General features: G+C 51.3%; 1 protein-coding gene and 1 pseudogene across 2 annotated transcripts; both read left to right on the forward strand.

Moving 5' to 3' along the window:
• The first annotated feature begins 2,053 nt into the window (after window positions 1–2,053).
• On the forward strand, window positions 2,054–12,775 carry TXN2 (thioredoxin 2). 2 transcript variants are annotated; one of them, XM_015591429.2, is made up of 5 exons: window positions 2,054–2,253; window positions 3,045–3,307; window positions 5,157–5,280; window positions 11,873–11,993; window positions 12,488–12,775. In XM_015591429.2, exons 2-4 carry the CDS (start codon window positions 3,045–3,047, stop codon window positions 11,984–11,986), a joined length of 501 nt encoding a protein of 166 aa, XP_015446915.1. In that variant the 5' UTR covers window positions 2,054–2,253; the 3' UTR covers window positions 11,987–11,993; window positions 12,488–12,775. The 2 variants fall into 2 exon arrangements, with proteins under 2 accessions (XP_015446915.1, XP_006914547.1); XM_006914485.3 differs by having other exon boundaries at window positions 2,055–2,253; window positions 11,873–12,775.
• Window positions 8,219–8,337, forward strand: LOC112481930 (annotated as a pseudogene).
• Window positions 12,776–15,105: the final 2,330 nt, after the last annotated feature.

A 15,105-nucleotide genomic window follows, 5' to 3' on the forward strand; every position in this document is an offset into this window, starting at 1 on the left:
TTCCTTAATTTCATGTGTACATATATAAGGAGGAGAATTAATTCTATTAAACTTTTAGTATTACAAAATAGAGGCTATAAACAAATTCCTCATGAAGAATCAAAGATTTGATTTTTGCTAAGGCCAGTGGGGAATGTGCTAGCTAATTACTGCTTGGCTATCGCCCATGGGAACATAGGCTATCACCCATGCGAACACAGGTCATCACCCATGGGAACATAACATTCTAACAATAAGCTTTCTGCTTCTGTACCCCCGCTTGCACAACCAACCTGTGGATTGACAGTTAGTAAATAGAAAAAAATAAACCTTTGTGTTTAAGACAGAATGAGGAATGGGATTTAGGGCTTAAAAACCCTGTACCTCTACATTTCGGGGCTGCTTAATTTGGGGTCTGCGTACCCCTGGCAGACCCAGCTGGCTGAATAAAGAGTGTGTTTCCTATAACTCACTGGTTTCTGGTGGTCCGTGTGTCTTTCGGGGGCTGGCGACTACAACAATATCCAAAGATATTCAGCTTAATAAGCATTATTGAACATCCCGTGATCAGGCACTGTATCATGTCAGTGCTGGAGACATGGAGTCACGTAAAAGCTACAAATCCCTACTTTCAGGAAGCATACAGTCTAGTGAAGACACAGACACTGCAATGTGTTATGTAAGGGATATAAACAAAACACTAGAGAGAAAGAAGCAGTTAATGCCGTTCACAGAAGAGGTAATGAGTAGTGTAGATATTCTACCAAGTGGAGAGAGAAAGAAGCATTTCAAATTAAGCAAAGGCAAGGGGAGAAAAAAGACATCGGTGTGTTCATAGAACTGTAAGAAGCCATGAGAGGTTGTAATGCAAGATACAGGGTGCAAAGGAGACAAGAGGTGGCTGTGACACCAGCCTGGGACACACAGGTGCCTAGACCCCTGCTGCCCTGTTGACACTGACAATGGATGTTGTGGGAAAGAAACAAACTTTCCTCTACCCTCAAGGTTCTTTTGGTTGGTCTAATAATCAAATGGACATGAAACAGATTAGCAAGAGAAAATAACCAAATTTAATACATACATATGTTTGGGCATCCCACAAAAAGGGGTCAGAGATTCCCCCCACACGCACGAGAATTTCAGAGACAGGGAATATGGGCATGTGACCTTCTGAGCTATGGATGAATTAAGGTGCCTTGGGGGCTTTAAAGGGTCACTGCAAAAAGAGAAGAGATGTTTAGTAAATAGAAGTTCGCTCAGTCATACAGGCAGGTCAAAAAGAGATTATTGCTGATACACTCTTGTTATGGGCAAGGCCCCTACTTCAAATTCTTCTAGGTAAAAGGAGGGGCAGAAGTTTCTTTTGAGCCTGAAGCTAAAATTGCTCTTGGCTCAAAACAATCCAAATACCACAGAAGCATATCTTGGGGTGATTAGCTCTGAATCCCAACAGGGTGAAAGGCAGGCCCAAGCCTAAGGGGTTCACAGGTCACTCTTCACCTGGGGCCTCAAAAGCAGGCCTTCCAAGTGTTACCACCATCTGCCATCTTGCGGGGGACGACTTTCCTAGCAACTATAAATAAGTGCATGACAAGCCCAGCCTTTCATGTCCCATACTGGGAAACTGAAGACCCCCGGGGCAAGCTGACTTGCTTAAAACCAGGCGGTCATACAGACAAGGGCCAAAAAAGCGGCCTCTTGACTCCCAGTCAGGGTCTTTCGCCCCTTAGCCCCTTAGCTGGCACTACACTTCTTAGGACCTTAGCTTCCTCATTTTAAGAGTGGAAGGAAAGAACCTTCCTGCACCTCTACGAGTTTTTGGAAGACAATGAAGCAGAGGGGCGGGCAATGCTGGATGAGCATAAAGCAGCCTGAGTTTGCAAACACCAAAACCACACCTTCCTTCCCAGCCTTTCCACCGCTTGTACCTCCCTCGAACTTCCGCCTCCTTTCACCTCCTCTTCCGGCCAGACCGCCTCTTCCGGTACCTCCCCCCACACCCGAGAGCCACCGCCTTTTCCGGTCCCTCCCTTTTCCGGTATCCCCTCTTTTCCGGTCCGTAAGTGAGGCTCCCCTTCTTTAGGTGTGCTTTCCCCCGCCATCCCTATTGGTGGAAAATCCGAGCCGCCCCTCACGTTGCGGATAAACGTACTCCAGGTTTCAAATCCCCGGAAGTGACGATCAAAGGCACTCCTCTCCGGAAGTGACGACAGGAGTGCCCTTGACAGGCGGGGAGGGCTGGGCCGTCCGTCCCTCTGTTCGCGCTGCAGGGAGGTAGGAGGCCCTTGCGGGGTGACTCGAGGTGGTGTCGCGGCTGAGGCGTGCTGCGGGCGCGTTTCTAACGGGGCCGGCGGCCGAGTGGGTGGAGGCCCCCGGGGGCAGGACCTGCCCTCCGGAGTGCCGGGATCCCTGGTGACGTCCGATTTCCCCAGTTCCCTCCACACAGACGTTCCTTCTTTTTTAGTTCCCGCGTCACACCTGTTTCTGTGCCTTTTAGTTCCTCCTTGAATTGTTGTGGTTCCTCTTTCCTGACCCTTTGACAACGTCCCCCCCTTACACCTTAATTTCCCATTAAAACATTTTTTTAAAAATATTCAATAGAGTAAGGACTTTGCAGACGGCCTTGGATTCCAGTGTTGCGTCTCATTTAAAGTTGGGGGTTACTCTGAGCATGTGACATCTTAACTGAACCTCGGATTCCTTATCTGTAATACGGGCATTACTACACAAAGATTCTCACAGTTGATCTGGGAGGACTATAATGTAAGGCACTTGGCCTTTGAAAGGTGCTCTGTAAATACTGGTTCCTCTCTCCCTTCTATTGTAATTTCACCGATATGTGGAATTCTTTTTGGTTATCAACTCAATTCTCCTGTCCTGGTTTCCATTCCTTCTCTTTGATTCTCATTCTTAACTCACCTCTACTCCAGAAATCTTACATATTATTATTTCCTGGAATTTTGCTTCCAGTCTTGCATCTTGAGCCCCCCAGTACCCCAGTATCTTTTTTTCTGGTGTGTTGACTTCCTGTTTGCTGCAGCTCTTCCTGCCCTTTCCCGTCACAGATGGCTCAGCGGCTTCTTCTGAGGAGGTTCCTGGCTTCTGTCATCTCCAGGACGCCCCCTCAAGGTCGGTGGGCACCCCTCGCCTCCAGGGCCCTGCAGACCCCACAATGCAGTCCTGGTGACCTGACAGTAACACGCAGCCAGGCGCGGTCAATATATACCACCAGAGTCTGTACAACAACCTTTAACATCCAGGATGGGCCTGACTTTCAAGACCGAGTTGTCAACAGTGAGACACCAGTGGTTGTGGATTTCCATGCACAGTGAGTCCTGGGGATCAGGAGAAGACTGGGGTGTCACTTGTTCAGATATTTTTGAGTGTCTGCTATGTCTCAGTAGCACGATTGATGCTTCTCATGCATAGACTTACTACAAAGACTGGGAAGACCCAATCCCTGCTCTCAGAGATTGAGTGTAGTCTGATAGGAGACGTTAGTAAACAGTCTTCAAAACTCACTGTGATCCGTGCTGGGAAACACTTGTGTTCTGTATCTCACTGCCTGAATGGCTCAGAATCATTTTCAGCTTGGACCAAAGCATGAAAAATATAACTATAGCATCTTCTGGCTTTTGACACATACCAGTTTCCAGCCCTGCAGATAACGCTCATTTTATTTTAACATCTTACCACCAAAACTGGGAAGGGATGGTAAAAAGTTGGTGTCCGTGCGTGCAGGGGCTGGGCAGGAGTTTCTTTTCAGTGCCATATGAGTTTGTTTCCAGAATATTTAAATACCTGTGGCCTACTGGTTTTTAACCTGGCCTTCATTTCCAGACTTTTGGGGCCTGGCTAGACGCCTGGCTACAAAAAACTTAGACGAACCCCTCAAAATGAGACATTGTAGAAGGAGCCAGTGTAGCCTCAGTTACAAGTCTGGGCAAATATTTAACAGATTTTTTTTGCTTTCCTGTTCTTTCTCGGAGTCACCATGTCGCCTTGGGCTGTCCGCTTGATGTCCTTGTGCCTTCCTTTCTTCACTTGTAATAAGAAATAAGGTCTTAGAGACTGGGTTTTTAGGTGTTGTAAGTTCATGAATTGAAATCTCTGAGTGGAAAGGGTTTCGAAGGCTGAAAACGAAGTCATCAGCCAGGGGTTCGTGGAAGGCAGAGTTATGCTGCCTTCCAGGCATAGTGAACACTCCAGAGAGGGCTTCTAAAATGAATGATAAGTGGGGTGATGCTTCATTTTCTGCTCCAACAAGGAAGCAGGGTGTGAGTTTGTTCATTTGGTGCCAGTCACCGTCCTTAGTGCCTCATACCTGGGGATGATAGCTTGTTCTCAAAAAGCTTACCACCTAGAGAGGAGCACCTGTGTTCAGTGCAGTGATAGCCATTGACACCGGGCCTGGAGATCACAGAGTATCCTGGGGCTAAAAGAAGACACTTGGAACATAACCTCGGGTTGCAGTCCCAGCCGTGCTTCTCTGTGACCTTGCACAAGTTTCTTAACTCGTATGGGCCTCTGTTGCGTAACAAGATGTTTTCTTACCCTTTGCAGGGTGAGGGTTCTGTGTAGTTAAAACCGAGATGGCCCTGGCCCAGTGACTGGCATGTTGTAGATACTCCCGAGCCACCGGGTTCTCCTCCCTTTAGTTCTGAGTGGATGAGGTGTTTGAAGTAATCCTGCAGCTTACAGAGCATGTTTCCCCACTTGGCCTTAGTGGATTTCTCACCACAACCTTGAGAGGCTTAGTCTCTCTTTCAAATGGGGAAACCGGGGCCCACAATGGTCAGCTGTTTGGTCAGGAGCCTCTCTTTGAACTCAAACCTTTAAAATCTCATATTCTTCTATATGACAGTGCATTTCTTTTCTCTTTTTGACAGTGTATTTCTTTTAGATATACTGAAGTAAGCGAAATAACCTTTATAAAAGAGCCTTGGGATGAGGCCCGTGTTTTAGAAGTTAGGGACCTATGAGAATTCCCCAGTTGCAGAGTCTCCTGGCATAACCGTTTGATGTGTCAACATTATAGGTTAATAAAACACTGTAAACAGGTAATAAGGGCAGAAGTTCCCTCAGAAAGATACAGTCAAGGGAAGGTTCTGGAGAGACTGCAGATCGGTGGAGTTGAGTGCTTTTGTGACGGGACGCTTCCTTTCTCCCCTTCCGAGGTGGTGCGGTCCCTGCAAGATCCTGGGGCCAAGGTTAGAGAAGGTGGTGGCCAAGCAGCATGGAAAGGTGGTGATGGCCAAGGTGGATATTGACGACCACACAGACCTCGCCATAGAGTATGAGGTATGGATTGGTGGGATTGCGCAGGGCAGCAGTGTGGGGAATGCTTGGGGCCACAGGATAGCCGGTGTAAGACATGTTTTGAAGACCACCAGGTACCCTGTAAAGGGAGGTGTCGTGGCTTTTCTAGAGCTCTCAGGAGTTCAGAGCACTGTGCAGAGGTGACTCCATTGATCCTCTGAGCCACTTGTCTCGCTTTACCACCTTTCGGAAGTGGAATGTATAACCCAGAACACCACATGGTTCTCTGTCTCAGGACATCAGTGCATTCCTCCTTTCATGATCTCACCCAGCCACATGTTTAGCCAGCAGTAGTCTGCGAGCCCTGCAGTGTGCCAGGCATTCAAAACGCTTGGTGCAGAAAAGTTGAGCTCCCTGTCCCCAAGCAGCTCTTAGTCTCGTGGGTGGTAACAGTAAATAGACGTCATTTCAGCGTAGGGTGAGAAGTGCTGAGAGGTGAGATGCGCAAAAGTAGTCCCTCAACTGTCACTGTAGTACCACAGCGGCTATAGACAGTATATAAACAGATGGGCCTAGTTGCGTGCCAATAAAACTTTATTTGCAAAAACAGGCGGTGGCCTGAGTTTGGCCTATGTGCCATAGTTCCCTGATCCCTGTTTTAGATAATAAGTGCTATGGAGAAAAATCAGGAATAGGGGTTGGGAGTGCTGAGCATGGGACTAAGGGTTTCATTTCAAAAAAGGTAGGCTAGGGAAGGCCTCTATGAGAAGCCGACATCTGAGTTAAGACCTAAGAGAGTAAGGGGTGAAGCATGCAGCTTTTTGGAAGAGCGATCCAGGCAGAGCAGACATCAAATGCAAAGGCCCTGAGCTCAGGGTCTCACATGTTTACTCACAGAATGGCAGGGCCTGTGTGCCCAGAGCAGAGCATGCTAGAGGAAAAGGATCGGGAAATGTGTGGAAAGTGGGGCATCCTCTGGGCCTTGGAGACCACTGTAGTTAAAGCGCAGAGCTCCACCGTGGCTGTAGGCCGGAGTGAAGGGTGGAGCAAGGGGAGAAGACAGGCAGGTAAGAAGGCCAGTTGCAGCCATGTTAGAAGGCATCTGCATAGCCGTGCCGAGGATAGCACAAAGCCGTGGTCCCACCTGGTGGCCTGTGGGCAAAATCTAGCTTAGTGACAGGTTCGTCTGGTCCTCGCAGTACCTTTTTAAAATATTGGACCAGATGCTGATACTTAAAACTCAGAAGATTTCATGAGAAAATTCAGATTTCTGGTTCTCTTGAAATATCTGGATTTGGTCAGAATGAAACTTCATCCCTTCCTCCTTCAGGTAAGAAATGACTGAAAGAGGAGGCCTTTTGCTTTCTCAGAATTTGGAAGTCCAGGATCAGCTCCTACCAGACCCCATCAGATAGAGATGCCCATTCTCCAGCCTGTCCTCGTAGCAGGAAATGGACAGGGGCTGGGGTGAGAATCGGCTAGCTACCCTCTGATCTGGGGCTGGGAAAGATCACCCTGAGGAAATCAGGCTGCCCTGACCAGAGGCCAGAGCAGTAGGTGCTGGGATGACAAAGCCACCGATGACTGCTGCAGGTGGTTGGGGGCAGTTTCCAAAGACCATCCATGGCACTGGGGGACTGAGGCTGCTTACAAGAGCTTGGGTGGGGGGATGAGTCGGTTCTTTTCAAAGGCTCTCCTGCAGATCGTTCCGTCAGAGGGGTACTTGTCTGACCATTTAGACTCCCCTAGCTTTCCTTTCTTGTCCATCCGTCCCCCAGAGGCCCACAGCAGCTGCGACAGGGAGGCTGTGACCTCATGTGAGCTTAGGGCTGGAGATCATGGGCATCCCTAGGATGATGGACAGGCTTAAGATGTCTTAGGCTCCCTCCTGGCACTGCCCAATTCCACAGCTTCAGCCTCGGCCAGCGGAGCTTTAGCAGACACAATGTCAGCGCCAACCATGTGGCAGGAACTGTGATGACTGGTGCAGATACAGAGAAGAATAACCCGGTTCCTGCCACCTGTGTTTGCACAGTGGCGAGAGCTCTCAAGACCACTCCACCTGCGTTTCAGGGAGACCAGTGATGCAGGGTTGCACACCGAAGTCTTGTGGCTAAGCCTGGAAAGTGCGTGGGGGGCCCTCCCATAGGACCCCGTCTCTTCTCCCTCTGTCCACTGGCCAGAAAGCACGTGGATCACGCAGAAAGACCTCAAGGCTGTTGGACTCAGTCACCTGATCCCAACCTCCTCCCATCCCCCCCCACCCCCCCACCGTTTTACCAAGCACTGGGCAGATGTCATTGCAAGCTTAGGACACTCCCAACAGCGATGCTTCCTGACCCTCCCCCGGCCCCTTCCTTCCGTCACACCTGTGCTTTTGGAAGAGCCTGAGGAAGAAGCTTCAGCTAAGATCGCAGCCCGGGACAGCTTCCTCCAGGGCCTGAAGTGCTTTTCCAGCTGTTGGATAACTTGTTGGAGAAACTGCTTTAAATTACATTTAGGGATTCAGGTGCCTCTCCCCAAGCGCTCCTGGCAGCCCTCCTGTACCCAGCACCCCCTCAGGGTGGGTGTTCTTCCTCACACAAATTCCTCTTCCTTTGCATCACATTTTTTAAGCATAAAAAGTCAACTGTCCACCCTAGAATTTCATGTCTCCTAAAGGAGAGGGAAGGGAAAGTCAGTCGAGGCCTTGGGGTTCCACTGTCAGTTGCTACTCCACTCCCCCAGACTCTGCCGCCCTGTCTTGGGAAAGTGAGAGCTCTCTGCTCTCCCAGCTCCTGGTGTTTCTGAATGGTGGGCTTCCCCCCTGGCCCATTCAGATCTTGCCAGCTAAGGGGGAAATTGTGGATCTGGATGTGGACACTTGAGCCTTTATATTTTCCTCTGGGGCTTCTGCTTCTGACCTCACCCTGGGAGTTTTATCCTTTTATTTCACATCTTCTAGAGACTTCCCTTTAAAAAGCATTAGAAAAACAACCAAGTCTACGGCCATGCCACCCTGAATGTGCCCAATCTCGTCTGATGTCTAAAGCTAAGCAGGGTCAGGCCTGGGTAGTACTTGGACAGGAGACTACCTAGGAAGACCAGGTGCTGTAGGTGGGGAGAAAAGAAAAAAAGAAAAACAACCAAGTAACCATAAAGGGAAGAGTCTTCTAAGTTAGTGCTTCTCAAACATGAATATGACCTGGGATGTTGAAAAGCATATTAGCATTCGGTAGGTCCAGGATGGGTCCAAGATTCCACATTTCTAATGAGCTTCCAGGTGATGCCACTGCTAGGAATCTGGGACCAGACATCAAGGAGCAAAAGTTGTAAATCCCTGGCCGGCCTTCTAGGGGCCGTGGTGTTCCTGGTAAAGGCCCTTCCTACCCTCCATCACGGCACAGACTACCCGTCATCGAGAGGGTTCGCTCTTAGTGAAGTACATTTCATGGGTGTGGACGAATTTATGACGTGTTCACTGTTACAGTATCACACAGAGTAGCCTCACCATCCCGAAAGTCCCCTGTGCTCCACCGTTTCCTCCCTGCTCCCTGCAAAACCCTGGCAACCACTGACCTGTATACTGTCTCCATAGTGTTGCCTTTACCACAGTGTCATATAGTTGGATTTGATTTTTTCAATAATATCTTTTCCAAGAACCCTCCTGTATCCAAAAGCTTTTGCAAAGCATTTGGTGTTTCTCATTTGAAACCTGACATCCTTTTAATGCTTCTGCACATGTCCTTCCTAGCCCTGCTGGGACTCGGTATTTATCTCCCATTTCCATGCTCTTGGGGCAAGGTACGGAGTCACTTGATCGCTACGACACAGACAGCGAAGTCAAACAGAACTTGTTTCAGATCCCAACTCTGCCACTTAGTCACTCAGCTTTCATGCCTCAGTCTTCTCATCTCGAAAATGAGGCAGTCTATGAGAGAGCATGCACAAGTGGTTAGTATCATCCCTGACACTTGAAAAGCACCCAGTATGTGGCGACTTGGGTGACAGCAGTCTTTCCCTTGTGTTAGTTCTCCAATTAACGGAGGAGGTCTCCAGTCCCTTGGTAGGTCCTTAATAGGTGGGGACATTGAGCTCAGTGGAAGCACAGGCGGATGGGCCACAGATTCGTGGGAAAAGACCACACACACAACCCTGCCCTAAGTTCTCAGGGTCTTTGGCCAGGCCTGGGAGGCTCCAGGGGGCTTCGTGGCGCACGAAGAGAGGCGGCACATCTTAGCACATCTTTTCATCTTTTCCCCCGCCCGTCAGTTCCCTCAATGCTGTCACAATTGAGAGGGATGCTAGATTCCGGCCTTAACCGCTGCCCCTCTGAAACTTACATCACCGTCCAGAAGAATATGCCCAGGACCTGTGCTCTTCCATTTAAGGCTGGGTTTATAGGCACCAGCCCCTCCCGATTGTGAGCCAGACTCAGCATCAGCAAAGCCACATCCTCCTCCTGGGGGCGTGAGGGAAGTCCAGTCACAGCCCAGGTATCCCTGCAGTGTTCTGGGAATCTGGCATGCCCGTGGGTGAGTGGGTGAGTGGGTGTGCGTGCATGCGCTCAGACTTCAAAGAACGCCCTTGATCAGTAATAACTAGGCCTTAGTTGTCATGAAAATGCAGTCGCGACATGTCTGCCGTGCACTGGGCTGCAGCATCGTCTGCGTGTCCGAGCACACGTGCGAGTTTACGCAAGCACGATTGTAATGGGGCGCATCTGGAGTTCTTGAGAAAAACGGTCTCCTCCAGGCCACCTTGGTGGGTGTCAAGTCTTGCTTGGAGGGCACATAAAAACAATTAGGCCACTTCTCATACAATGACATGCAGCTTTTATTTCCATTAAGAAACAGGACAGGATGAGATCCAGTAAGGGCAAAGCTGAACAATTAATTGGTGCTTGAGCCTTGTGCCTCAGTTAAGAGTTGCCAGATTTGAGGCTGCTGTCTTCGCAGACCAGTAGAGGGCGCAAAAGAACAAAGCACTGGCCTTATACTCTCGCCATCAAACCACGTGCCTCAGTGACTTGGTGAATCCTGGAGCAGGCTTCTGGGCCCTGCCCGAGCCTGGAGACAGGGCGAGGTTCGTGCTGGACCCTTGCACTGCATGCCATCACCCGTGACAAGCACAGGAATCAGTGACGTGGTCTACCCACACATACCCTCTGAGAAGTGTGTCACCTGCCACTCACATCAACCCCAGAACGGTCCTTGAAGGGGTCTGAAGGCACTAAGGAGGACAGGGGCTGTGTTTTCTTACCTTCCGCATTTGTCCCCAGAGCCCATTAGGAGACAGGAGACGGGTGCAAGGCCTGCCACGCGAAGTCTGTGAGTGCGCGATGGCACATAGCCGAGATGTGAGCTGTGAGATTGGGCCAGTCTGGCCCGTGGTTCTTTCTGTGTAGCTGCCGTGTACAGTTGGGACATTTTAAATCTTAAGTCTGGCTTCCCCAAATGACTCATGGGCAGGATAGCACTCGGGACATGTGAAATCTGGTATGTTTGTGTAAATCACTGTTGTTACTTTGTAGTTAACTTGTGTATAAGAAAAGTCTATGTTTATCTTGTTCTGTTTATATATTTTTTTCAAATGGCCACAAATGCCAGGCAGGGAGCCCAGGGAACAGATAATACTCAATGCCAGAGTGTCATGGGCCTTATTTACATACCATGTAATCTGTACGGGTCCCCTGAGGGAGCTTGAGAAGATGCTTCATGGGCCAAGAATGTTGCCTATAACCCCCATAATAAATAAACGTCAGGTCATACATGGCTGAGTCCCTCCTCCCACACTGTCCACTATGAGTCAGTGACTTTCTGGACCCTGTTACCCATCACGGCATTGACCTAAAGTGGCTCACGTGGGGCCCCGTGTCAGATTTTTCTGATCTGCCCTCTGCAGCCACCATTTGCCGAGTGCCCTCTGTGTGCCTGGCGTCATGCCAGCGTCTAACTCTGCATGGCCCTGCCAGGTGCAGGGCACTATGCCGAGAGCTCACACACATTATCTCAGTCAGCCCCTACATCCCCTTGTGTAAGTACCGTTAGGATCTCCGATTTGCTGATAACACTGAGACTTAAGAGTGGCAAAGTGGCTTGCCCCGAGTGGCCCAAGGTGGGGTCAGTCAGCTCCATAGCCCGAGCTCCTAACCACTCAGCTTTGTATGTGAACCTTTAATCCCTACGCTAAACCCTCAAGGTAGATACTGCCATCCCCATTTAATCGAGGATCTGAAGATGGCCTGACCTGGCTGAGGCCCCCAGTTAGTGAGTGGCAAAGCCAGGATTCACATTCTCCCATCTGGTCCCCCCTGGGCCAGGCTGCCCCTCCGGAAAGTTCCCTCAGCCCCCAGCTCCGCCCCACCCCTAGCGCTGGCCTGCAGCTGCAGGGTTATTTTAATCTCTCCTGTCATTCCAGCCAAACCACCGGGCCAGTGAGTCAGGCATGCGGTTGGGGAAGGAAGGGTACTTCTGGGAGCCCGCGATGGAAAAGCTGCTCCAGTGGGTGGGACCCCTGCACCAAGGGGAGGGGCCCCACCCGTGGCCTTGGGCAGAGACTGCCCTGCATAAGCCACCATCCTTCCCCACAGAGACTTGGAACAGTGATTGAAGAGTTCTCCTCTGACTTGGCCTCCCTTGTCCCCTCCATCTAGGTGTCAGCTGTACCCACTGTACTAGCCATCAAGAATGGGGACGTGGTGGACAAGTTTGTGGGCATCAAGGATGAGGACCAGCTGGAGGCCTTCCTGAAGAAGCTGATTGGCTGACAAGCAGGGAAGAACCCTGATTGCCCTTGCCTACTGGGGCCCCATGGTCCCGGGAGGGCCCCCGGTTGAATTCACAGCCCTCTCCCGGCCCTTCCTGCCTCTCTCTTCTGTCTGGCCCCTGAGGGCCCGTGCTCTGGAGACCGGGCCTCCAAACATGGAGCCTTGAGTGCTTCCAACCCAGCTGACTGCCAGGGGAGTGATGCTGCCACTGATCTGGGGACAGCTGTCTGCCCACCCACTCTCTTTTTGTCTGCTCCTTCTAGGGCTGTCAGTTCTCCCAAGATGCTTGGAGAGAGCCCCGGGCCAGCCCATAGTGTTACTGTTCCAGCAGGAACAGCTTGGTCCTCGTCTCCCCCAGTCCCTTCTGATCTGAACCCCAGTGCCTGGCTCATCTGCCTCTTGCACTTTTCTTTCCTGCTGTTTTTTTTGTGAAAAGAAAAAGAAGGAAAAAAAGAAACCTAAACAAGTGAGAGTAATATATAATTCTCTCATTTTTTTTAGGTCTGTAATAAAGAACCTTATGTGGTCCCTTCTACCTCCTGCTGTAAAGAACAGACCTTGGGCCCCACACTAAATTATCCTGTGGCCACCCCGCCCCATCCACCCCCCAAGAGCCACCTCCCTTCTTTCCTCCCAGCAAACATGCCTGGGCTGAGGCATCCTGCAGACCCTTGGCTCGAAGTCTCCAGATGCCACCCTCCCTCACCATTAACTGGCCCTTTGGTTCTCTGAGCAGGTGGCTTCACTGTGAACAAACCGGACCAATAAAACTGCGGTTTGCACTCTTAACAGCTTCCATTCTGTCTCGGCTCTGGGGACACTTGAGACCCCTTTCCAGGCCGGGATACCCCCCCACCCCCACCCCTCCGCACCGTTTCCTCCTCAGATTCTCCATCACCCGCTTGCCCTTGACAAGCCCCTCCTGTTACTAACATCTGTCAGAGGTGGCCACTGCTCTGGGGACACTTTCACATATAATAAAGCAAGAGGATGTTGTCCCCATTACACAGATGAGAACACTGAGGATCAAGGGCACAAAGCCAGGCTTTCTACTCATAGTTCCCTCGGAAGCCTGGGGTTTTGCAACTGGTCCCCTTGATCCTTCTGGGGTCATCTCTACTGACTAGCACGTGGCCACTCCCAAGGGGAGCCTGGACGCTGAGGGAGCCAGCTGGCTGGTCTTCCTGTGTGTGGTACAGGAACTGCTTAGCCTTGGAGCCAGGCTCTCTGCCCCTTCCTGTTCCCGGCTCCCTTTGGCTCATGGAGGAGGGGCTTGGCTTGCCAGCTGAGGTGCCAGCTTCCCATAGACAGCAGGGTTATCCTGGCACCCTCCCCCTGGCCCTGAGGTGCTATGTCTTCTGCCATGTGCATTCTCTTCAGTGGCTCACCTATTCCTCTTGGAACTGCCCGAGTTACTCTGGGCTCTTTGCTGGGTCGTCCCGAGGACTGCCTTGGGAAGGCTGCCTTGGGAAGACAAGCAGGAGAGCAGGGTTGTCTCAGAAATAGGGCCCGTGGTCTCTGAAAGACTGCAGGCCCAGGATCTATGAAAGGCATACGGAGGGGAAATAAACCAGCAACTGGCATGAGTGGAGAAAGGCCAAGAGCCACGTGTCAGATGAAAGAGCAGCGTGGAGCACTTCCGGGGCGCCAGGCACTGTTCCGAGTGCCTTGTGACAAGCAGGAGAGGAGGGTTGTCTCAAAAATAGGGCCCGTGGTGTCTGAAAGACTGCAGGCCCAGGATCTATGAAAGGCATACGGAGGGGAAATAAACCAGCAACTGGCATGAGTGGAGAAAGGCCAAGAGCCACGTGTCAGATGAAAGAGCAGCGTGGAGCACTTCCGGGGCGCCAGGCACTGTTCCGAGTGCCTCACCCCACAGCGGCCCCACCAGGTGAGCATTATTTATTGTTCCTTTTTACATCCGAGGCCCACCCTTGTCCACAACTGTGAAGCCCACAGGTACCCGGGCTGGGGTTCAAGGCCAGGCAGTCTGTCCCCTCCTCCTAAGCTTCCCCCGTCATATTACAAAATGTAGTGTATGCGTGATCTTAATCCCACAGCCAGCTGACAAGCAGGTCGTGTCAGCTTATTTTACAGAAGAGGCACTGAGGCCAAGTTTTCAAAGACACCTGGAGAGTAAGGGGTGGTGCCAGAGTTCAGAGCCCGGGCCCTTTCCACTGTACCCAACTGCCACTCCTTAAAAGGTGCCCTTTGCCAAGCGATTTCTACACGCATTACCTCACTTAATTCTTCTCTTGTGAGGCAAATATTATCTCCATATCACAGGTGAAGAAACCAGTTCAGAGAAATTGACTTGCCCAAGGTCATGTCTGAAGAGTAAGGATGCCAGATTTGAACCCAGGTGGGGGTCTGGCTTCTCCTCCGGGTAGGTGTGGAGAAGGGCTGGCAAAAGCCTCGGAGCCGGAGGCGGGGCTTCTGTGCTGCCCTGAGCTCCCTCTCCTTAGAAGGGGTGCTGCGGCCTCCCAGGTTGGCAGGCACTGCTTGCAAGGCTGCCCCTGGCATGAGTCACTGGCTGTGCGGGCACAATCCTCAGGGTGACCCTGTTCGACTAATTCCATGGTGCTGACCTCACTGGGACACTGCTGGCTGTGCATCGTCAGCCCCACTGTTGCCTTCGGGGTCCCACCTCGGGCCCCTGGGCCTGTGGAAGAGGGCTTGGCAGTGCAGCTGCAGGGCCTGGCGTTCCTGCCTGGAGTGAGGTGGGGGGGCGCAGGGGGACTATGCCCAGCCCCTCTAAAGCACAGAGCCCTGCAGAAAGCAGGAGAAAGGGGGTGTGGCTTCTAGATGCTTATTTTCCTGATACAAGAGTTTATCCAGTTGGCCCGGAGGCAGGAGTCGGGAATGGAAGCCTGAGTTTGCGGTGCTGGCTCCCTTCTTGTGTCCTCTGCTGTCGTTCCCCGCCAGGCCCCTGCCAGGCAGGAATTCCCCACTTCGCAGCGAGCAGACTGAGCTCATCATGGTGTCAGTGGAGTGGCTGAGGAGCCCCTTCAAATACGAGTGCTCATCATCAAGGCGTTTTGAGCAGCATTTGGGTCGATGATAACGTGGGTTCCTGTAAACATGCAGAACAAAGGAGGGGAACTGTGCCCTCAAGAAGC

Source organism: Pteropus alecto, unplaced genomic scaffold, assembly GCF_000325575.1.
Source record: "Pteropus alecto unplaced genomic scaffold, ASM32557v1 scaffold94, whole genome shotgun sequence".
In the NCBI taxonomy this organism is placed as follows: Eukaryota; Metazoa; Chordata; class Mammalia; order Chiroptera; family Pteropodidae; genus Pteropus; species Pteropus alecto.